Here is a 20,153-nt window from a genome sequence, read left to right as displayed (position 1 = left end):
AAATGTATGATTTTGTGTTAGGGCTCACTCACTCATAGCTACCCATGTTATATGTAGCTCATGAACTGTAGCATACCCTTGATTCTGACACTTTCTAATGTTCCCTACAGGGTGGGATGAACTAAAGACAAAACAAAAGTGGACCTTGGTGGGCATCAGTGCCACCCTGGCCCAGTGCATGAGTATATGTGTCCTGAGTTTCCCTACCGGGTTATGGCCAGAAAGGCTTGACTATCCAGCTCCTGCTTGATGGCACTCTGCAGGCGATAGGCGTGACCATGGCAAGAAGCATCCCCATAGTTGGCCAGCAGCGTCACCAGTAAGAAAAGCATGTACACCAAGAGGCTCTGGAGGACAGGGAGAGATGGCTCTCATCAGCTAATCCCATCCCACAGGGCTAGAGCAGGGTTTTAAGACTACCCTTGTCAGGTGTCTATACTAAGGAACAGCAGCATTGTCCTATAGTTCTATGGCTAATGTTCCTCTTGGGGGGAGACACACAGACTCTGTGAACTAAAATGGCTGTGCCCAGTGCCCTCTAAGGTAGGTGGGGACAGGAACTTTAGATGTACATTAATACTGATAGGGGGCAGCTGGTAATGGGAGGACAGGAGGTGCAAAGCCCTGACTGTCAACTGGAGGTCAGGAGCAGGGCAAACAATGGGAGATGAGGTGGGGCTGCCGGTGGCCAGGGCTTACCTTCAGCATGTCATGGAGCCTCTTGACCTTGCGGGCTTCCTCTTTTGCCAAGAAGAGTGCAAAACCATGTGGGGGTCGCACACGGGGCACACGCTCACTCACAGGTGTTACAGCTGGGCTCTCTACCAGAGTGTCATCTTCATCAGGATGTAGCCGTTTGGCTACAAGTGAGAAGTAGAGGGCTTCCAGCAGGACCTGAGGTGGCAATGCAATTAGCTGGCGGCATGAGACTGATAGCCCCTCCCCTCCAGGAGCCTTCTCACCTTAAGGGGCTCCCAGCCAAGAAATGAGGCCAGGAAGCTGGAGCTGCTTGAGAGAAGCCACATGACACTCACACTGGGAGCGAAGCTGGCACCAATCCACCCTGAAACTGCTACAGCCACAGCTACCAAGAGTAGGCTGAGCCCATGCGCCAGCGGGGCACACCAGGCAGGTAGCAGTCGCTTCCGAAGACCTTCCACCAGTCCTGAAGACACACAGACAACTAACTATATGGCTGCCAGCTCAGGAAGGTCTGAGAGGGACGTCCTGCTCTGTATGAGTGTACCTGTCCTGGAAAGCCTTGTCACCGGGGACTGTTCCCAAGTCAGGCCCATGCTGGGTGGTCTCTTGTCCCCCATTGTCTGCAGTATCAGAGTTTCCATTTTCTCTCCAGGAACACTAGACCTGGGCACAGGAAAGGGCCATGAGTTTTGTGCACCCTCCAAGGAAGAAGCAGCAGTGGTATGAGTCTGCATTCATCTGGGAGCAGTTGCTTCAGCATCCTAGAGTCCTGAACCAGGCGATATGATGCTGGGCTGCATGATGCCATGGTCATTCTTGCTTCCTGTACATACACCCACTGCGCACGCCTTTAATCCCAGCACTTGGGAGGCAGAGGCAGGCGGATTTCTGAGTTCGAGGCCAGCCTGGTCTACAGAGTGAGTACCAGGACAGCCGGGGCTACACAGAGAAACCCTGTCTCGAAAAACCAAAAAAAAAAAAAAAAAAAAAAAAAAAAAAAAAAAAAAAAGATGCACAGCACAGAGCACCACGTTTTCATCAGACTTAGTCAGCTGCATGAGCAAGCTGTGGCTGTCACTGTTCAATCAGTTACCAGGTACAGATCCACTCTCAACTGCATACCAAATACCAAAGTCCCAGGGAGTACTGGGGAGTACTGGCTAGCACTGGTCTCCATCCCTGCTGTGAGGCTGACACGGGGATAACTGGAGTCACCAGGAAAGCTGACTGTCCTTTTAAGCATGGAATACAAGTTAATGTGTGAACCAGCGAGAATATGAGAGAGCCAGGAAAACAGGGTCAGAGAACTACATACAGAGCTGGTACAGGGTGCCCATAGAGCAGGCTGTACAGAGCTCAAAGAACAGGTCCTAGCAGCGGTCTAGACAGAAAAGGGCATGAGATGGAAGGTACAGCTGGGAACACATGAGTCCCTGCATTTGGAAAGAAGCTCAGGGAATCTGTTACAGAATGGTGGCAACGGGAGTCACAAAGTACAGACTCTTGTCTCTGTCACCTAGTAGGGATAGAATACTTCTGGGGAACTCAGCCCTGGGTTGATCCTAAGGAACACGGCTGTAGAACAGCTTCAGGTGGGAGCTGGTAGCAATTCCCTAGGTCACTAATTTTTCCATGCCATGGTCAAGTAATTCAGAGAAGTCTCCCTTTCTACATTCTGGTATAGTTCATACATCATTAATTTCTGGTGTTTGAAATTTAGAATGAGCCAGGTGGTGGTGGCTCATGTCTTTAATCCCAGCACTCAGGAGACAGAGGGTGGTAGATCTGTTTAAGTTCAAAGCCAGCCTGGTCTACAGAGTGAGTTCCAGAACAGACAGGGCTACACACAGAAACTCTGATTCAAAAAAACAAAAACAAACAAACAAACATTTTAAACAAAAATACACAGATATTGAAGTAGATCCAGATGAGAAAAAGAATATGTAATTCTATGTCAACTCTTGTCACTGAATCAAAAAAAAAAACCCAAGAAATTTGTTAATTCTTAAGCATTCAAATAATCAAAATAGTTTCAAAATGAAAATGAAGTACTTAACAACATTTCCATGATTTCTCAATTTTGACTCCAAAATCAAAGTTCCTTTATACAGTAAGACCGTGCCTCAAAATATAACTCCAAATATCTTCCCAGACCAAGTCCCTGAGGTACGTGCTGGTCACCACTCCATTTCTCAAATATCCCACGCCTCTGCCACTTCTCTAAAGGATTCTGGGTCCCTGGGGATCCTGTGAACTCCCCTCTACAGAGCAGCCAAGAAACACAGGCACAGTCCAGTGCTGGCTTGAGTGCAGTCAGAGCCTCCGCGTCCTGAAGCAGGTGCAGGGCCCCACAACACAGCTATCCCAAACACCCTACCTCCTTCCAACCATGCCAGGCACTCACAGGCTAGTAAGCAGGTCTGTTTCTATGAGGGCATCCTGGGTAGGAACCAGGTTGTTGGCCCCATCAGCCAGTACCTGATGGATCAGGTCTTCATCTAGAGAGAACAAAGCATCAACATGTGGCATGATACTTGGTACCTTGAATTCCCCTAGAGCTCAGAAGCCATTCCTTCCCACCTCTGGCTTACCTGAGGCTGACAAGTATTTGGCAGGCAAGGAAGGGCTAACCAGAGAGGCACCATCCTCCTCTGAGCCCAACATGCAGCCAGGCCTGCCCTGGGCCAATTGCTGCAATGTGCTGCTCACAACAGATGGGTCACTGAGCAGGTCTGGCCAACTAAGACTGCCCTCACTGGATGGCCAGCACACCAGGCTGTGGGCAACATAGACATTGTTACATGTACCTGACCCAAGCCTAGTCACACAGGTACAGAAAGCATCACACACAAAGACACACCAATGATAGTACCCAGAGACTGCCAAAACAGGATGAGGACACACAGCCCACCACCCCAACATGGCCTGCCAGGCAGTGTTGACTTAGGCCAAAGCTCACAGCTTCTTTAGGCAGCCTCACCTTTTAGCATCTTCCAGAAACAAGTCATTCTTCACTTGCCCAGAGAAGGCCTGCTTAGAAGGAGAAAAGCACGTCAGTGCGCTCTGCAGCAGCAGAGATGACAGCCCAACCAGTCCTAAGCAGCTCAGCCTGCCCTGAGTCCCTGGGGAGCCTTCACCTCTGTGAGGCCAGAGAATGTGAGGAGGGAGCTGTCTAGCACAGATGGGTCCAGGTAGCTGTCAACATCTAGGGCCTGCTGCCCTGTGGGTGTGGGGTTTTGATCCCCAGACACCTGTGAGGAGAGAACAGTGATGTCAGTCTTCAATGGCTGCTACAACTGGGCAGGAAGCCACTGGCCTGGCTTATCTTTGTGATAATTTTCAATGACGGACTTGGGCTCTTTACTTGTGGGGATCCTTGAGGGTTTTTTTGTTTTTTGGATTTTTTTTTTTTAAAAAAACAGGTTTTCTCTGTGTGGCCTTGGGTGTCCTGGAGCTTGCTCTGTAGAGCAGGCTGACCTTGAATTCAAAGACCCACCTGCCTCTGGGATTAAAGGTGTGTGCCACCATGACATGGCTACTTGAGTTCTTTTTGAATTGACTTTGGTGATCTGTGTCTTTCTAGCAATCAACTGCTTCTTCTAGGTTCTTTAATTTGTTGGTGTATAGCTAGCTGCTCATGGAATTTGCTTCTAGCCCCATCTATTTCTCCTCTAATTCATACTTTGGTAATTTGAATCTCTTCCCCTTTAGTCACTCTAGCTGATGGCTTCTCAGTTCTGTCTACCCTTTCAAAGGATCATTTTTGGTTTCTGGACGTTTTTCTCTGGCTGCCACAAAGAACAACAGAAACCATACTCTTTTTTTCTTTTTTTTTTTTTTTTTTTTTTTTTTTTTTTTTTTTTTTGGTTTTTCGAGACAGGGTTTCTCTGTGTAGCCCTGGCTGTCCTGGAACTCACTCTGTAGACCAGGCTGGCCTCGAACTCAGAAATCCTCCTGCCTCTGCCTCCCAAGTGCTGGGATTAAAGGCGTGTGCCACCACCACCCGGCAAAACCATACTCTTGACCTAAGAGTTCTGAGGCCCTTACTCAGCCCACCTTACTCCGCGACATCCGGAAGAGGAACAGGACAGCCAAATAGACAGGGTAGACTACCACACTGGACACAAGGCCAATAGCGACTGTGTCGACACTTGGAGAGATCAGACTGGACACGGGCCCCATGCTGAGGTGAGAGAGAAAAGAATGAACAAGTTAGAGAGAAGAGTAGGAGGAAGTCAGCCAGGGGACCAGCAAACCTCACAGGACCTACCTGTAGGTGGTATCTCCGACGACTCCATACCACACAGCATTGGCAGCCAGGAACAGGCAGAGAAGGAGGACACAGCAGGTAACCCTCTGGACTCTAGTGAACCGGCTACGAGGTGGCCTGTCCCATATGGAGAGCCAGATGTGCTTGTCAAAGAAGCCTCTCTGCAGTTCGGCCACTAGGAGCCGCTGGAACTGCCACAAGGCAGCTTCATCTGGAAAGATTTAGGAGAGAGTGAGAGCAGGGAAGCAGTGAGTCACCCATCACTGCCATCCCCCTCCTCCCTGTCTCCACCTCAGCAGGTGGTACTCTTACTTGCTGCAAGCACCTCCTTCTCCACTAGGCCCCCGTTGGCCTCAGTCTCCACAGACAGCCAGTCATTGACCAAAAAGAAGGTGCTGCGGGCACTCTGTAAGTCCCGGACGATGATATGCTGCAGGAACCAGGCAGGGCTGAGCCCTGTGGAGAAAAGTACCTCAGTGAGGACTGAAGCAGGCTGGCAGGATGCAGGGGTGGCACCAGCTATCACCCAGACCTTTGTTGTCATGCCACACTCGGATCTTCCACACGCTGCCCAGGCTGTGCTGGGTGGCAATCTGGAAGATGTCCAGGCTGTTTCGATGAAAGGCTCTGTCCCCATCTAAGTGGCGGTGACCACTACGGTTGTCCTCTCCATACAACATGATGCCAACGTGAGCCGTGGTACCTAAAAGGCAGAGAACTCTAGGTGTGCTAGTCACTGTATACAAAACTTACAGGGGTCAGCTGCTTGCCCACAGACAGGCAGTCCTTAGCTTTACCTTTGTTTTGTTTTTTGAGGCAGGGTTCTCTGTAGCCTTTGCTGTCCTGGTACCCACTCTGTAGACCAGGTGAGCTTTACCTCTGAACACGTTTTACATTTTTACTCTTACAGTGATGCAGACTGAAGCCAGGGCTATGTAGGTCCATCCTATCCATTTTAGTTTTTTGTTTTGTTTTGTTTTGTTTTGGTTTGGTTTGGTTTTCTTTTTGCTTTTTTTTTTTTCCCCGAGTCAGGGTTTCTCTGTATAGCTCTGGCTATCCTGGAACTCACTCTGTAGACCAGGCTGGCCTCGAACTTGGAAATCCACCTGCCTTTGCCTCCCAAGTGCTGGGATTAAAGGCGTATGCCACCACTGCCTGGCCATCCTAGCCATTTTAAAAAAAACATTTTAATACAGAATTTGACTAAGTTGCACAAACTTGCCTGAATTTATGATCCCTCTGCCTCAGTTACCCAAGTAGCTGGGATCACAGGCCTACACCACCAGGTCCAGCATGCATAGTTCAAACAGACACACATCTCAGTTTCCTAAATTTGTTAACAAACACCAAGCCCACAGTAGCATGGTTTCCAGTAGCCAGGCCTCCTCACAGTTCAGTCACACAGACAACAGCTATACATCTAGGGAGTCTCCTTCTCTATAGATGAGTTCACAACTTTTAAAACTGGGCACTCAGAAGAGAGAACTGGCAGCAATAACAAAAGCATGGCAAAGAAATAAACTGGTGGGGTTGGGGTGGCGCTCCACCTCAGGCACACACATACCTTGAGTGAAAAATGGCAACACTGGAAATAAAATTAGAATAAAAAATAAACAAAATTGTTGAAGTAAAAGCTCTTGCCTTGGATTTTGTCAGAAAAAAGAAAGAGACTTTCCATGTAAACAAGGGAAGTTGTTAAAAAAAAAGAGTGGGCTGTCTCTGCAGATGTTGGTGCAAGCTTTCCAAAGAGCTCTTCGGGACATTTCATAACATTCACAGCAAATAGAAAATGTTGAAAGTCAATTTGAACTTGGAATATGTCACTTGACAGAGCCTACTCCATCTCAGAAGTCACTGGAGTAGCTGCGTTCACAATATTTGAAGATTCCAAAAGCAACCAAAGTACTTTCACTCCCAGGGTGTATTCATATGTCTGGATGTGTTTGGAATATGAAGCCCAAGCTTGTAAACTTTTCCCCCTAAGACAGGTTTCTCTGTGTAGCTCTGATTATCCTGGAACTTGCTCTGTAGACCAAGCTAGCCTCACATTTAGAGATTCACCTGCTTCTGTGTCCCAAGTGCTAGGATTAAAGGTGTGCACCTCCACTGTCCAGCCAGGCTTGTGAATTTTAAATGAAATGTTGGGGAAATATTAATATCCTTAATACCTTTGATTAAAATCAAAACAAACCCACTCATACACATAGATCCATGCCTAGCCCAATTACTATCAAGGCGGCCTCCTCAGGAGCTGATGGAGCGGATGCAGAGACCCAGAGCCAGACACTAGACAGAGCTGATGGAGCAGATGCAAAGACCCAGAGCCAGACACTAGACAGAGCTGATGGAGCAGATGCAGAGACCCAGAGCCAGACACTAGACAGAGCTGATGGAGCAGATGCAGAGACCCAGAGCCAGACACTAGGCAGAGCTGATGGAGCGGATGCAGAGACCAGAGCCAGACACTAGGCAGAGCTAATGGAGCGGATGCAGAGACCAGAGCCAGACACTAGGCAGAGCTGATGGAGCGGATGCAGAGACCAGAGCCAGACACTAGGCAGAGCTGATGGAGCGGATGCAGAGACCCAGAGCCAGACACTAGACAGAGCTGATGGAGCGGATGCAGAGACAAGAGCCAGACACTAGGCAGAGCTGATGGAGCGGATGCAGAGACCAGAGCCAGACACTAGGCAGAGCTGATGGAGCGGATGCAGAGACCCAGAGCCAGACACTAGGCAGAGCTGATGGAGCAGATGCAAAGACCCAGAGCCAGACACTAGACAGAGCTGATGGAGCGGATGCAGAGACCAGAGCCAGACACTAGACAGAGCTGATGGAGCGGATGCAGAGACCAGAGCCAGACACTAGGCAGAGCTGATGGAGCGGATGCAGAGACCAGAGCCAGACACTAGGCAGAGCTGATGGAGCGGATGCAGAGACCAGAGCCAGACACTAGGCAGAGCTGATGGAGCGGATGCAGAGACCAGAGCCAGACACTAGGCAGAGCTAATGGAGCGGATGCAAAGACCCAGAGCCAGACACTAGGCAGAGCTGATGGAGCGGATGCAAAGACCCAGAGCCAGACACTAGGCAGAGCTGATGGAGCGGATGCAGAGACCAGAGCCAGACACTAGGCAGAGCTGATGGAGCAGATGCAGAGACCAGAGCCAGACACTAGGCAGAGCTGATGGAGCGGATGCAGAGACCAGAGCCAGACACTAGGCAGAGCTCGGGGAACCCTGCAGAAGAGAGGAAGGAAGGGTGGTTGAGGATACCTGGAGAGCACAGCTCACAGAAACAACTAAGCAGGGCTCCCAGGGGCTCCCAGAGACTGCAGCAGCATTCACAGAGCCTGCATGGGTCTGCACTAGGTCCTCTGCATATGTTGTGGTTGTTTAACTTGGGGTTTGCGTGCGACTCCTAACAGTGGGGATGGGGCTGTATGACTCTTGCTCGCTCTTGGGACCCTTTCCCTCCTACTGGGATGTCTCACCCAGCTGTGATATGAGGTTTGTGCCTGGTCTTACTACGTCTTATACCATGTTTAACTGATATGCTTGGCAGGCCTGTTTTTTTTCTGACAGGAAATGGAGGGATGGAAACAGTGGATGTGAAGGAGAGGGTAGGTGGAGGGGGAACTGGAAAGAGTGGAGGGAAGGGAGGCTGCAGTCAGGATGTATTGTACAAGAGAAGAAAAAAGCAAAACCCCGCTTATTTTGGGAGGCATTGGTGTCTCAGCTTGCTCATGGAGGACAGAGGGTAACTTGTAGGAGTTGGCTCTTTCCTTTCATTATGTGGATCCCAGAAATTGAATTCAGGTTTGGTCAAGTGCCTTTACAGCCCATTTTTCCAGTCTACTTAAACAGTGGGCTTTTATTATTATTATTATTATTTATTTATTTATTTATTTATTTTGGTTTTTCGAGACAGGATTTCTCTGTAGCCCTGGCTGTCCTGGAACTCACTCTGTAGACCAGGCTGGCCTGGAACTCAGAAATCTACCTGCCTCTGCCTCCCAAGGGCTGGGATTAAAGGCGTGTGCCACCACTGCCCGGCTATTTTTTTTTTTAACTTTTTTTTCTTTTTTCCTAAAATTTTGAGACAGGATTTTACTATGTAACTCTGGCTGGCCTGAAACTTCCTATATAGGTCAGGCTGGTCTCAAACTTATAGTGTCCACCTGCCTCTGTCTCCTGTCTGCTGGGATTAAATGCATGAGGCTCCATACCCAGCTAAATACCTTGATTTGAAATTTTTTGTTTTGTTTGGTTTGGTTTGGTTTTTTTGAGACAGATTCCTCCAGGTAGCCCTGGCTATCCTGGAACTCACTCTGTAGACCAGGCTGGCCTGGAACTCAGAGATCCTCCTGCCTCTGCCTCCCGAGTGCTGGGATTAAAGGGGTGTGCTCCCATTGCCAGCTAGCACTTTGGGTTTTTTTTTTTTTTTTTTGGTTTGTTCTGTTACTGCATTTTACCTATTGAGTACAAGCTACAGTGCACACGTGAAGGTCAGAGAATTAAACATAGGGTCTGTTCTCTTCTTTCAGATTATGGGGCCTAGGAACCAAACTCAGGCTGCCAGGTATGATGGTAAGCACCTTTACCTGTGGAGCCATCTTTGCAGCCCCAATAATGAGTCTTAGTGTGGGGCTGGAGAGATGGCTCAGCAGGGAAGAGCACCGACTGCTCTTCGGAAGGTCATGAGTTCAAATCCCAGCAACCACATGGTGGCTCACAACCACCCATAATGAGATCTGATGCCCTCGTCTGGTGTGTCTGAAGACAGCTACAGTGTACTTACATATAATAAATAAATAAATCTTTAAAAAAAAATGAGTCTTAGTGTGGACAATAAGCATCAGCTGGGTATGGCAGTGCATACCTTTATCCTTTAATCCACAGCACAGGCAGGTGGATATTTGTGAGGCCAGCCTGGTCTACACAGGGAGTTCCAGACCAGCCAGAGCTACACAGCGAGTCTGCCCCCTGCCCCCAGCCAATAGAGAAGGAAACGTTAAGGAATTAAGGAAGGGCTGCAGAGCAACTACAATGGTGCCATTTGGACTTGAGTACGAGGCTGCTCTACAGAGTAAGGTGCACCTTCTTGGCTCTTGGACCTGTTGTCTTTCTCAGGAAAGACAAATGAATGTAAATTTCTCTTTGTATTTGTGCAGTACTGTGGATGAAACCCAGGGCCTTGTACCTCCTAGGTCACTGTTCTGCCATTGAGCTACACCCACAATGTGTATTTGTTGTTTTCTCATCTCCAAGGTATGTCCTTATTTACATTTTGAGTACTGAGCACTTGCTTTGTGATCCCCGTCTCCATAATCTCCCTGACAGGGTCCAGGATCGAGGCCAGAGGGTCTAGACCAGGGTAGACTCCATGTTCCCACCCAATCATCCCTCTCCTTACCTGAACCTCGGCTCCAGCCGGTCTTAACAAGTATTTCATACTTGAAGCGGCCCCCCTTCCCACAGAATGGGATGACACGGACGCGGCTAACATCCAGCTGGTCCAGCTTGCGCAGGATCATAGCCATGACCACATAGGTCACCAGGCATATGACACATGTCAGAAGGACAATGTAGTTAATACTTGCAGATGGTTCCTGGGAAGAAGGGTACAGGTGGCTTCAGCTCATGCTCTTTTTGTTTCTAAAGATGGAATCAGGAGGCCCTCTCAATATGAAAGGGATCCAGGAACAGGGGCATTACTCACAGGAAAGATGAACTTGACATGGCTGGGAGGCACAAAAAGGCTGGCACCAAAGGCAGTGAGGTGGCGGGTGAGACAGACAGCCTGGCTGGGTGAGGTCTCTTCCAGGGGTACAACCCCCTCAGTTCTCCACATCATCATCTCCTCACTGAAGTACTGGCACAGGGATGTATACAGGCCCACAGACACCTCCAGTGCAGACCAGTGGAAATGGCTGGTCAGGTTCAGGTAGTAACTCCTGTCCAAGGTCCCAGTTCTAAAAGGGTCAGAGCAGTGTCACAGCCAGACTCTGACTGCCAGGTGCCATGGCCAGCCTTCTTGTTCCCTGGTTCAGTAAAGCCCACACACCTGTCACTAATGTGGGCCAACTTATATTCACCCTTCTGCCACCTCCTTCCTCTCTGCAACGCCCATGTCTGTGGTTCTGGTGGGAGGCACTCACCCTGGGGCAATGAAGAAGGTGTAGAGCCTGTGGTCAGCACCCTCTAGCACCTCCAGGCTGATCCTCCTACTGGCCGAGCAGTTGTACTCATTGGGCTGGGACACCGAGTCCAAGTACACAGCCAAATAGGGCTCAGGCTCCTCAGACAGAGAGCGCTCTGGGGGCAACACACACAGTATCAGACAGCCACCAAAGGCTCATCACCCCAAGGACGCCCTACGAGTAGGGCTCAGGCTCCTCAGACAGAGAGCGCTCTGGGGGCAACATACACAGTATCAGACAGCCACCAAAAAGCTCATCACCCCAAGGACGCCCTACGAGTTGTTGCCATGGGGCTTAAGGGCCATCTAAGCAGAGGACTACAGGAAATTCCATGCAGAAGTCAACACATGCTTCTCTGTGGCCACAGGTATGTGGGCTTTATGGAACCAGAGCAGCAGGAAAACTGAGTGTTAGCCAGACCCCAAGGACCAGTGACTGCAAATTGAATGCTACTTGTATAAATACCCCCTCCCCAGGGACAAGGAGGGAAGAAAGGCAGGTAGGTCATGTGCCCACCCCTGACACCCACCGTTAAGCACTGTGTAAGTGATCCTTAGATGCAGCCCAGCTTGAGGGTTGCTGTTGTCTGCAGTAACCACAGCACTGACTGAGGTCTGAGGCTGTACAATGGTAGAACCCACAGGATTGTGGGAGCGCTGGGCAGCCTGGTCTGAGTTGTTTGGCACCTTCACTGTGATGGCACGCTCTGCAGCCAACTGCTCAATAGGGATCTGGGTACCAGTCTGCGTCTGGAATGCCATAGATGCCACTTTGGTGGAGACTGTGTAGTTGCTAATGTAGCCAAAGGGAAAGGGGTTGGAATCCACAAGGAAGATGAGCTGTACCACATCACTAAGGTTCGACAGGGCCCCACTGAAGGCCTCAGGAATGGAGAAGTGACAGCTAGGCCCCAAGGCTTTGCCATAACATAGAAGGCTGAGTGGGTCTGAGCGCTTGCCCAGGGCCACAATCTCCTCGCCTGCAAGAGTCAGAGGCTCTTCATTGAGCACTCGGGAACGCATGAGGATGCACATGAGGGCCGATGAGAGGTTGTAGGCCTTGGATGCCACCATCAGGGAGGGCGGCTCTGCCCCTAGCTCCAAGGGCTGTGGGCCCTGAATGTCCAAGCTGGCCAGGTGGATGAGGTCACCTGGGACAGGCAGAGGAAGTAAGAGGTGTTAGGAAGAATCGGTAAGAGATGGATGATGCCAGAAGGTGGGAGGGGCAGCTTGTGCACCTGTGATATTGAGAATACTGTCAGCAATGGTGGTGGGTGTCAAGGTGCCCTCAGTGGTTTCAGCTTGCAAGATGCGCATCATGCCCTCCAGCTTCTGCAGCATCTTCTTCAGGCATGAACGACACATGAGCTCCCTGCTGGACACCTACAAGGAAAATCAGCATGGCATCTAGATCCACCAACAGGGCACAGACTTATGACATCCATGTGTTCCACCCACACACAACTGAATGGCTCTCCCTTCTCATACTGGCTGGGATTAGAGGCAGCTTCCTGCCTCTAACCCTGCACTGAGCACCTGCCTGGATGCAAATCTTCTAGGCATTCCCTGCTAAGACTTCTAAGGCTCCTCTGAACCCCAGGATGCAGCCATATTCTTCCTGTGGCCTATATACTGATCACCCCAATTATCTGTTTCCATAGCTAAAAGTAAGGCACATGCCAAGGGCCTGGGTAAGCTCATAGTTAGATACACTCAGGGTATAGAAAGCCACATGGTGACAGTGACCTCTACCAAGAGCTCTCGGAATCTTTGTCCTCTGAGGACCTGACTATTATCCTGGCCCCCTTTACTGATTCCGACCCTGACCAACTGCCTTTCCCATCAGTTATGGCCCACTCAGCTCGCAAGTCTATAGCTTGGAAAATTTACACCTCATAGGTCAAAAGGCCATGTCAGGTAAGCCAGGTTAAGTGGGGCATGATGACAGGTCTGATGAGAAGGCACACACACCTGAACTACTCTTTCTATCTGGGGATACCATAAAGTCATCAGAAGAGCACATGGGCTCATCCTGGGAGACAACAGTGTGGCTGCAGAAAACTGGCACAGCCTGTGAAGAACACCTAGTCTCAAAGCCCTTACTCATGCTGCACGTATGTGTACTCATGCACACAGGGCTGTGCATGGTGTAGAAGGCTGCATTTATCTGTCTTACCATGCACTGGGCTAATGCAGCAGTGATCTGCTGGATGTCATCGACAGTGTTGACCCGCAGGGAGATCAGGGTCTCTGTGATGTTCTTACGCATTTGGGCTCGCAGCTGCTGCTCAAGGTTGGGCTCTGACACCACACCTGGGGCCTGCTCATACTGAAGGAGGCAGGAACATAGGAGAACCATGAGAGGACAGGCCTCCCTGTGATATCTGGGAAGGGTTCTAGAGTAATGAGGCACGTGCAGGGATTTAAAGATCAAGGATAATTCAGGTCACCTACAGGACTCAGGGTATCAAGACAGTACTGTGGGTAAGGTGAGCTTGGTAAGGGCTGAGGGTAGAACTTGGCATTCCAAGACATTAGGGAACTTCACTGGTTTGAACCCAATCATGGAGCACATGTGTGGGATCCTTTTCAGTCCATATGCACTAACCTCATTGAGCACAGTAATGAGGGCTAAAGAGTACTCGATGACATGCTGAGGGTCAGCCTGCTTCAGGAGCCCAGGCAGTACACTGGCAGTCAGGCTGTGGAGCCAGGGTATGAGGTCTGCAGGATTTCCAGTGGGTTCTGGTAGGACAATGGTCAAAGACCTAGAGAGTGGAAGTAGACTGTAAGTAGTTGGTGGTCAGTTTGTGTTCCCTCCCCAGGGTTCAGCTCACCTGTTGAGTGCAACAATAGCAGCACCCAGCTGGTCTTGTACAACCACAGCCAGGCTCACCACAAAAAGGGGCTGGAATCCAGGAGGCAGGACAGCCCCATAGGTGGAGAGACTACCCTTATAGATACAGAAATTCTCACAATAGCTCTGACGACAGCGCCTCAGCAATAGGGCATATACCAGTGGGGCTCCACCATCTTCTGCATCACGCCAACCTATGGACAACAGCATCAGTACAGAGTCCAGGCCCATAGCAGCATCTCCAGGTAATCCACACTCACCTGTACATTCGAAGTGAACCTTAGTGGTGAGGCCACGAACAGAATCCAATGGGAATAGGTGGCAGGAACCTCCAAGTGGGGGACGGTTGGGCGAGAGGCGGATTGAGGCACAGCCCTCTTCCTCCCCTGAGTGGCCCAGCACAGTGAGTGTGAAGACGTAGCCCTCCCCATCACGCAGTGCACCCGGCCGCACTACCAGATGCATGCCAGTGCTACCCGTGGATGTTGTTGTCTCATTCAGCACCAGAGTCTTATTGCTGAAAGTGCGAGCTGCCCAGCGCTGCATGACAGAAGCATGGAGGACAGGTGAGAGTGGTGTCCTGGACGCCTCCCCAGGACACTTGCCATCTAACAATGGCTACTCACCCCTTGCTTGGAGCCCCTGCTGCAGTTGTGGCAGTGACCCTCCAAGTACACGTAGGAACTGTGGCTCACTTCATACACTGCTTGTGCCTTGCAGGACACACACTCAAGGGACACAATGGGTACCCGCCCACTTCTGATCAGCACCTGGAAGGGACAAGCATGTCACAGGGAGGCGTCACATTCTGTGTATGCTGGGAAAGCTTCCTGGACCAGGTCATTCCCATTTGGCCCAAATTCCAGGTTATACCTCTGGGCTGGAGTGAAGTAAGTGAGCTAACTAACTAAATCCAGAAGGGCATGTGAGTGGTGTCAGTCAGGGCCTTGCTGGCCTGGCAGGAGGAAGCATGGGCACCCACCGATGGAAGCAGAGCATCTAGGAAGTCAAGATTAGTTGTTTTTTTACACAGCTCTGTTCCAGAGATGCTGGCTGACCTGAGTGGGCCCTGAAACAGCTCAGTGAGGCAGGACCTACTAAGTGTCCTCTTCCTTGGAAGACTTTACTAGGTAGGTGACCTGAGAAGGTTTAGTGCTTAGACAATTCCCCTCAGAGGCATCAGAATTGCCCAGCACAACTTCCACACACACTGGCAGGGCTCATCAGCCTGCAACAGAAGTGGTCCTTATCCTTATGGGAGGTCCAGGGAAGAAGTCTGAAAGCAAGAACTGGCTCACTGGCCCCAGAAGCAAGGCCATGTTATGTGGTCAGTTGCTGCTGCCTAGGTAGGCAAGGGCCTTGCTTTCTCATTACTTGCCTTTCATGCTGATAGCATAAAGTTCATTTTTCACAAAGCAGGGTACTTGTATGACTTAAGATTTTGTTTTGGTTTTCAGACACAGGTTATCATTGTGTTGGTGAGATTAGAACTCCCAGTCTTCCTGCCTCCACTCTCAAAGTGCTAGGATGACACAAGTGCCACCATGCTAACCTGTCCTCTCAAATTTCACACTACTAAGCTGCTGTGTCCTGGATTTTCAGATAGAAGCAATGCTGAGTTTGACCATTTATCAAAATCAGCAGTAGGTTAGAGAGAACTCATAGCCCCAGGGGACACTACAGCTAGGACTGAAAAACACCAGGTTGAAACTGGTACTGTCCTGGCATGAGGATACACTGGAGGAATTGGGGTGCGACCCACCGTCTGGTTGGTGGCTTCTTCCTTCCGACCTGCTTTCCACACTATGAGGTTGAAGGTATATTCTACACCAGCTTCTAGGCGTTCCAGGGGGATGGTAACCACACTGCTCCCACGGGGCCCAAAGTTCAGCATGCAGCCACCTATCTCACTCTGTGACAGCAAATAAGGAAATGGGCACAAGATTGTAAACCATCTTCAAGGCAGAGCATAGCTTAGAAAACCTTTTTTATGCTGGGCCTAAGACCCACCCCAGGAATAACCCAAGTACTAGGCCCTTAGTAGACATGAAACATGAGATAGATGAGGTAGGGAGGACCTGTTACCCTAAGTCCCCATGGCTGACCTGTGTTGAAGCCACGCAAGCCCAATGGAAGTTGAGCGGTGTCTGATCACCATCCTCCAGATTTGGGTCATAGGACTTGCTCCCATCCAGCACCAGGTCCTGTGTGTCTGACCACACCCGGTAGGAGCCACCTTCAATGATGGGCACCAGACGCTCAGCAGCCACTGTCACATTGGCCTGGATGCTCCGTGCCAATGGTGTGTCCCCAAATGAAACCACGAACACAAAGCAGTAGTGGCCCACAGGCAGTGCCAGCCGTGGCACCACCAGCTGGGGCCGGCTCACATCCACACCAGGCAGTAGTACCATTTGAGCCATACGTCCTGGCCGTTGGCAGCTGGCAGTACGATATACCTCCCATCGATACTCAGTCTGGTAGGAGACACAGTTGCGTAGATCAACATGGGCCTCCAGGTAGTTGCGCTGGGAACGCCGCATCAACACCTGCAGAGGCAGCGCTACCTCCACTTCAGGCTCCCTGCAGGCCAGCACCTGGACAGTAACTGTGACCTGTGCCACGAAAAAACTCACTAGGTTTGTAGCATTCACCTCTACATGGTAGTCCCCGGGATGCAGGTAGTAGTGGTCAGCCCAGGATTCTTCTGTTTCCTGTATTGGAGTCCCATCCCCAAAGTCCCAGTGGTAGATTACACGCCGGGGACTGGGGCTTGTAGCAGCCTTGAACCTGGCAGAGCGGTTGGTAAAGCAGCGGCCACTTTGAAGTGTTACATACTGGATGATATCCTGGACTTCCACCGTGAGCGTGAGGTTCACACCACCCAGTTCATTGAAGGCACGCACGTGGATCTCTAGTAACCCTGCAGCCACAGGCGTGTATGTAACATCACGGCCAGATAAAATAACTAACGAGTCACCTTGAACCTTTTGCAAGGAGAAATACCAGGCATAGGCAACACGGGAACCCCGCTGCACCCGGGCTGTGAAGTTCTTCTCAGTGCCTGTGGCCATGCCCGGCTCACAGCAGTTGGGTACCTGCAGCCCAACAACAGCCTCCAGCACTAAGATGCGAACCTGTGCCTGGGCACGGCTCACGTGGTTCTCGGCCTGCACATTCACCATATGGTCTCCAACCCGAAAGAAGCTGTGGGAGAAGTGGGGACTAGGGAGCACTTCAGGGACAGACCCACCAACCTGAAGTTGGAAAGTAACAGCAGAGCCAGCTGCCAGCAAGATTTGAAAGTGGACTGGCTGCCCAGGCGCCACTACCTTGTTGCTGGCCCACAGCACCAGGCTCACAATGGGCTCTTCTACTGTGAGATTGTACATGGCTGAGACCCAACTGACTGCATTGGAAGCATTAAGCTGCAGAGAGAAGTTGCCAGCAGTGGGGAAGCGCACAGCAATGTCCTGGCTGTACTTACTACCACCTGGCAAGGTCCAGCACCAAGTCACATTGGTACCTTCGGCCAGCTGACCCCAGAAGGGTACAGTGGAGCCAGCTGCCACAAAGATGCTATCTGACTCACTGGTTCTGATGTTCAGGCCACCCACAGGCACCTGTATGGCCACTTCAATTGTGGCATTGACTGAGCCCAATTGGTTCTCAGCTGTGACTCTGACCAAGTGCAGGCCAGGTGTAGCGAAGGTATGGGTGGTGGATGGCATGGAGGTCGCCCAACTCAGCCCCTCCTCCAGGTACCAAGTGTAAACAACACCACTTCCACCAGCCAATTCAGCACCAAGGGTGAGACTCGTGTTGACAGCAGCTGGATTGGGGGATGCAGATAGGATTAGACTCTCCAAAGGCTCCACAAAGTCTATAGTACGGTTGGTTGAGGCACTGCCCAACATGTTAGTGGCCCTAAGCTGGACATAGTAGGTGCTAGCTTTGAGTGCAGTGAGAGAAAAGCTCTTGCCACTGCCGAAGAGAGTGAGGCCGCCATCCTGCTGGGCTGTCCAGCTGTAGGAGATGTTGGTGCCATCCCTAACTGCAGCTTGCAACTGCAGTGTGTAGTTGGTAGGGAAGCACCAGCCACTATTGCCCCCCACCACCTGAAGCCCCTCAATGAGCTGCAGAACATAGATGAAGATGCTGTCCTGGGCAGAACCCACCTCATTCTCAGCTGTGACAATAATATTGAACGTGCCCACTGAGCGGAAGGTGTAGGAAATAGTGGGGCCGCCTGGAATGGGTGTGCATCTGTCACAGAGCACCCAGGAGTAATGCACATCACTGCCCACCTCCAACGAGGTGCTAAAGCTCACACTGCCATTCAGGGGCACCACTGTGCGGCTGGCATTGATGGTGAGGCCCTGCACACGCTGTTTTACGGTGACATTGAGTTGGGCCTCACTATGGCTCACTTCATTCCAGCCAGACACCCTGACAATGAAATCACCAGTGCTGCTGTAGATATGGGTGACCTCAGGACCCTCATGCTGGCTGCCATCTCCCAGTTCCCACATGTAGGTGGCAGGGCTCCCATTGCCCATGGCTGAGAACAGGTAAGGTTGCTGCAGCTCTAGCACACGGGAACCATTGATCCTGATGCCAGTGACTAACACTGGCTCCTGTACTTCCACATAAGCGGAGTCATTGGTAGAAGAGATGTTGTTGGACACAGTGACTATCACCAAGTAGGAGCCTGGTTCTTGGTAGATAAACGTCACTTCAGAGCCCCCAGTTTGGGTGTGGGTAGTGTCTTCAGTGCCAAAGTCCCAGGTATATCGGTACGGGAACGGGGGCCAAGAATAGGCAACCAGCCAGGCTTCATCCCCCAGTTTCACAAACTGCCTCTCAGGCTGCAGGGTGATGTTACGTATCTCAGGTTCCACACAGATGCTGGTAAAATAATGTGCCTTGTTCACATGGCTTGACAAAACCAATGCCAGTGGGAATATGCCACTCCGAGTGAAGTTGTGTGTCACTGATGGATGCCCATGGACAGTCACATTGGAGGAACCATCTCCAAAAGTCCAATCAAAGAGGTAATGAACAGGGTCCCCAGTGACATGGGCCATAAGCTGGGCACTGGGTTGTGTGGGGATGCAGGTAGAGGGCTCTATGCGTAATACCTCCAGGACAAACACTTGCACATGCCGGCTCTGGGACAAGTGGCCAGCAGGGCTGGCTGCTCCTACTGTCACTGTGAAGTTCTGGGCCCGCAGGTATACATGTTGTACTGTAGCCTCAGGGCCTGTGAACACTGTGCCATCTCCCATGTCAAATGTCCATGTAATGTTGTCACCTGACTCCACAGAAGCACTGACTACCATGGGGGCTCCCTGCTCCACAGATGGGCTCAAATACACAGTCAGGCCATTCAACTCCTGGAAGACATGGATGTCTGCATGTGCTGCCACGCTGCTCACTGTGTTGTTAACCTCCAAGGTGATTCTGTAAGTGCCCGTCAAGCTGTAGGTGTGGTTGAGTACTGGCTGGCTCTGTATTAGGACAGGTGAGCCATCCCCAAAGTCCCACGTATATAGGACACCATCAGCTGAGGGCAGCGGATATGGGGAAAAGGTGATGGGTCGGCCAGCCACCAAGACGTTGCTGCTCATGCCAATAGCCACATTGGGGAGAACAGTGCGCACACTCACTGTCACCTGCTGCGTCAGATTCTCATAGGTATTGGACACAAGGACGGTCAGGTTGTACTCACCTGTAGAGACAGGCTCAAGTGGGACTTCCTAGTCACAGAACACCCACCAAGCACCTGTTACTGCATGGACACAGTGTTCACACCCAGGCATGTACAGGGCAGAGCTCCCAAGAGTCCATAATGAGCAAGAAAATGGACAGGACCATTTCTAAGCACAGCTGCACAAAGGCTGAACATGGAAGCGAATACTAGCCCAGCAGCAGTGAGAATATAGTAGTATGAGTATCACATGCCAAGTGGGGAATGGGGCTGCTACAGTGTGCAGCCTAAGGCAGTTTTACAATTAAACAATGACCCCTTCTTATTCTCCCCAAAAGGCTGAAAGTTGGAGACTAGAGGACCCCATTCCTGGAAATTTTAAATTGAGGCCTCAGAGACCCTGTCAACCCCAA

At 50.8% G+C, this 20,153-nt stretch overlaps 1 protein-coding gene across 11 annotated transcripts in view; it reads right to left on the bottom strand.

Moving 5' to 3' along the window:
* The window catches only part of Pkd1 (polycystin 1, transient receptor potential channel interacting), a 48,322-nt gene that overhangs the window by 4,083 nt on the left and 24,086 nt on the right, over positions 1-20,153 (bottom strand). For 4 of the 11 annotated variants that reach the window (XM_031353849.1, XM_031353851.1, XM_031353859.1 and 1 more), the window contains exons 15-38: positions 16,136-19,761; positions 15,793-15,942; positions 14,657-14,800; positions 14,291-14,570; positions 14,011-14,224; positions 13,782-13,959; positions 13,350-13,502; positions 12,412-12,556; positions 11,704-12,324; positions 11,133-11,289; positions 10,694-10,946; positions 10,388-10,583; positions 5,505-5,675; positions 5,285-5,428; positions 4,973-5,183; positions 4,759-4,885; positions 3,840-3,953; positions 3,683-3,735; positions 3,294-3,478; positions 3,107-3,200; positions 1,247-1,365; positions 963-1,165; positions 700-894; positions 208-347 (exon numbers count right to left, since the gene is read on the bottom strand). In XM_031353849.1, the coding sequence (XP_031209709.1) occupies positions 208-347; positions 700-894; positions 963-1,165; positions 1,247-1,365; positions 3,107-3,200; positions 3,294-3,478; positions 3,683-3,735; positions 3,840-3,953; positions 4,759-4,885; positions 4,973-5,183; positions 5,285-5,428; positions 5,505-5,675; positions 10,388-10,583; positions 10,694-10,946; positions 11,133-11,289; positions 11,704-12,324; positions 12,412-12,556; positions 13,350-13,502; positions 13,782-13,959; positions 14,011-14,224; positions 14,291-14,570; positions 14,657-14,800; positions 15,793-15,942; positions 16,136-19,761 (7,873 nt within the window). The remainder of the gene's footprint in view (positions 1-207; positions 348-699; positions 895-962; positions 1,166-1,246; positions 1,366-3,106; positions 3,201-3,293; positions 3,479-3,682; positions 3,736-3,839; positions 3,954-4,758; positions 4,886-4,972; positions 5,184-5,284; positions 5,429-5,504; positions 5,676-10,387; positions 10,584-10,693; positions 10,947-11,132; positions 11,290-11,703; positions 12,325-12,411; positions 12,557-13,349; positions 13,503-13,781; positions 13,960-14,010; positions 14,225-14,290; positions 14,571-14,656; positions 14,801-15,792; positions 15,943-16,135; positions 19,762-20,153) is intronic. The other 7 variants (XM_031353853.1, XM_031353855.1, XM_031353852.1 and 4 more) reach the window with 5 other exon arrangements.

This window comes from Mastomys coucha, unplaced genomic scaffold, assembly GCF_008632895.1.
Source record: "Mastomys coucha isolate ucsf_1 unplaced genomic scaffold, UCSF_Mcou_1 pScaffold5, whole genome shotgun sequence".
Taxonomy (NCBI): Eukaryota; Metazoa; Chordata; class Mammalia; order Rodentia; family Muridae; genus Mastomys; species Mastomys coucha.
This window is presented reverse-complemented; position numbering and strand designations above follow the sequence as displayed.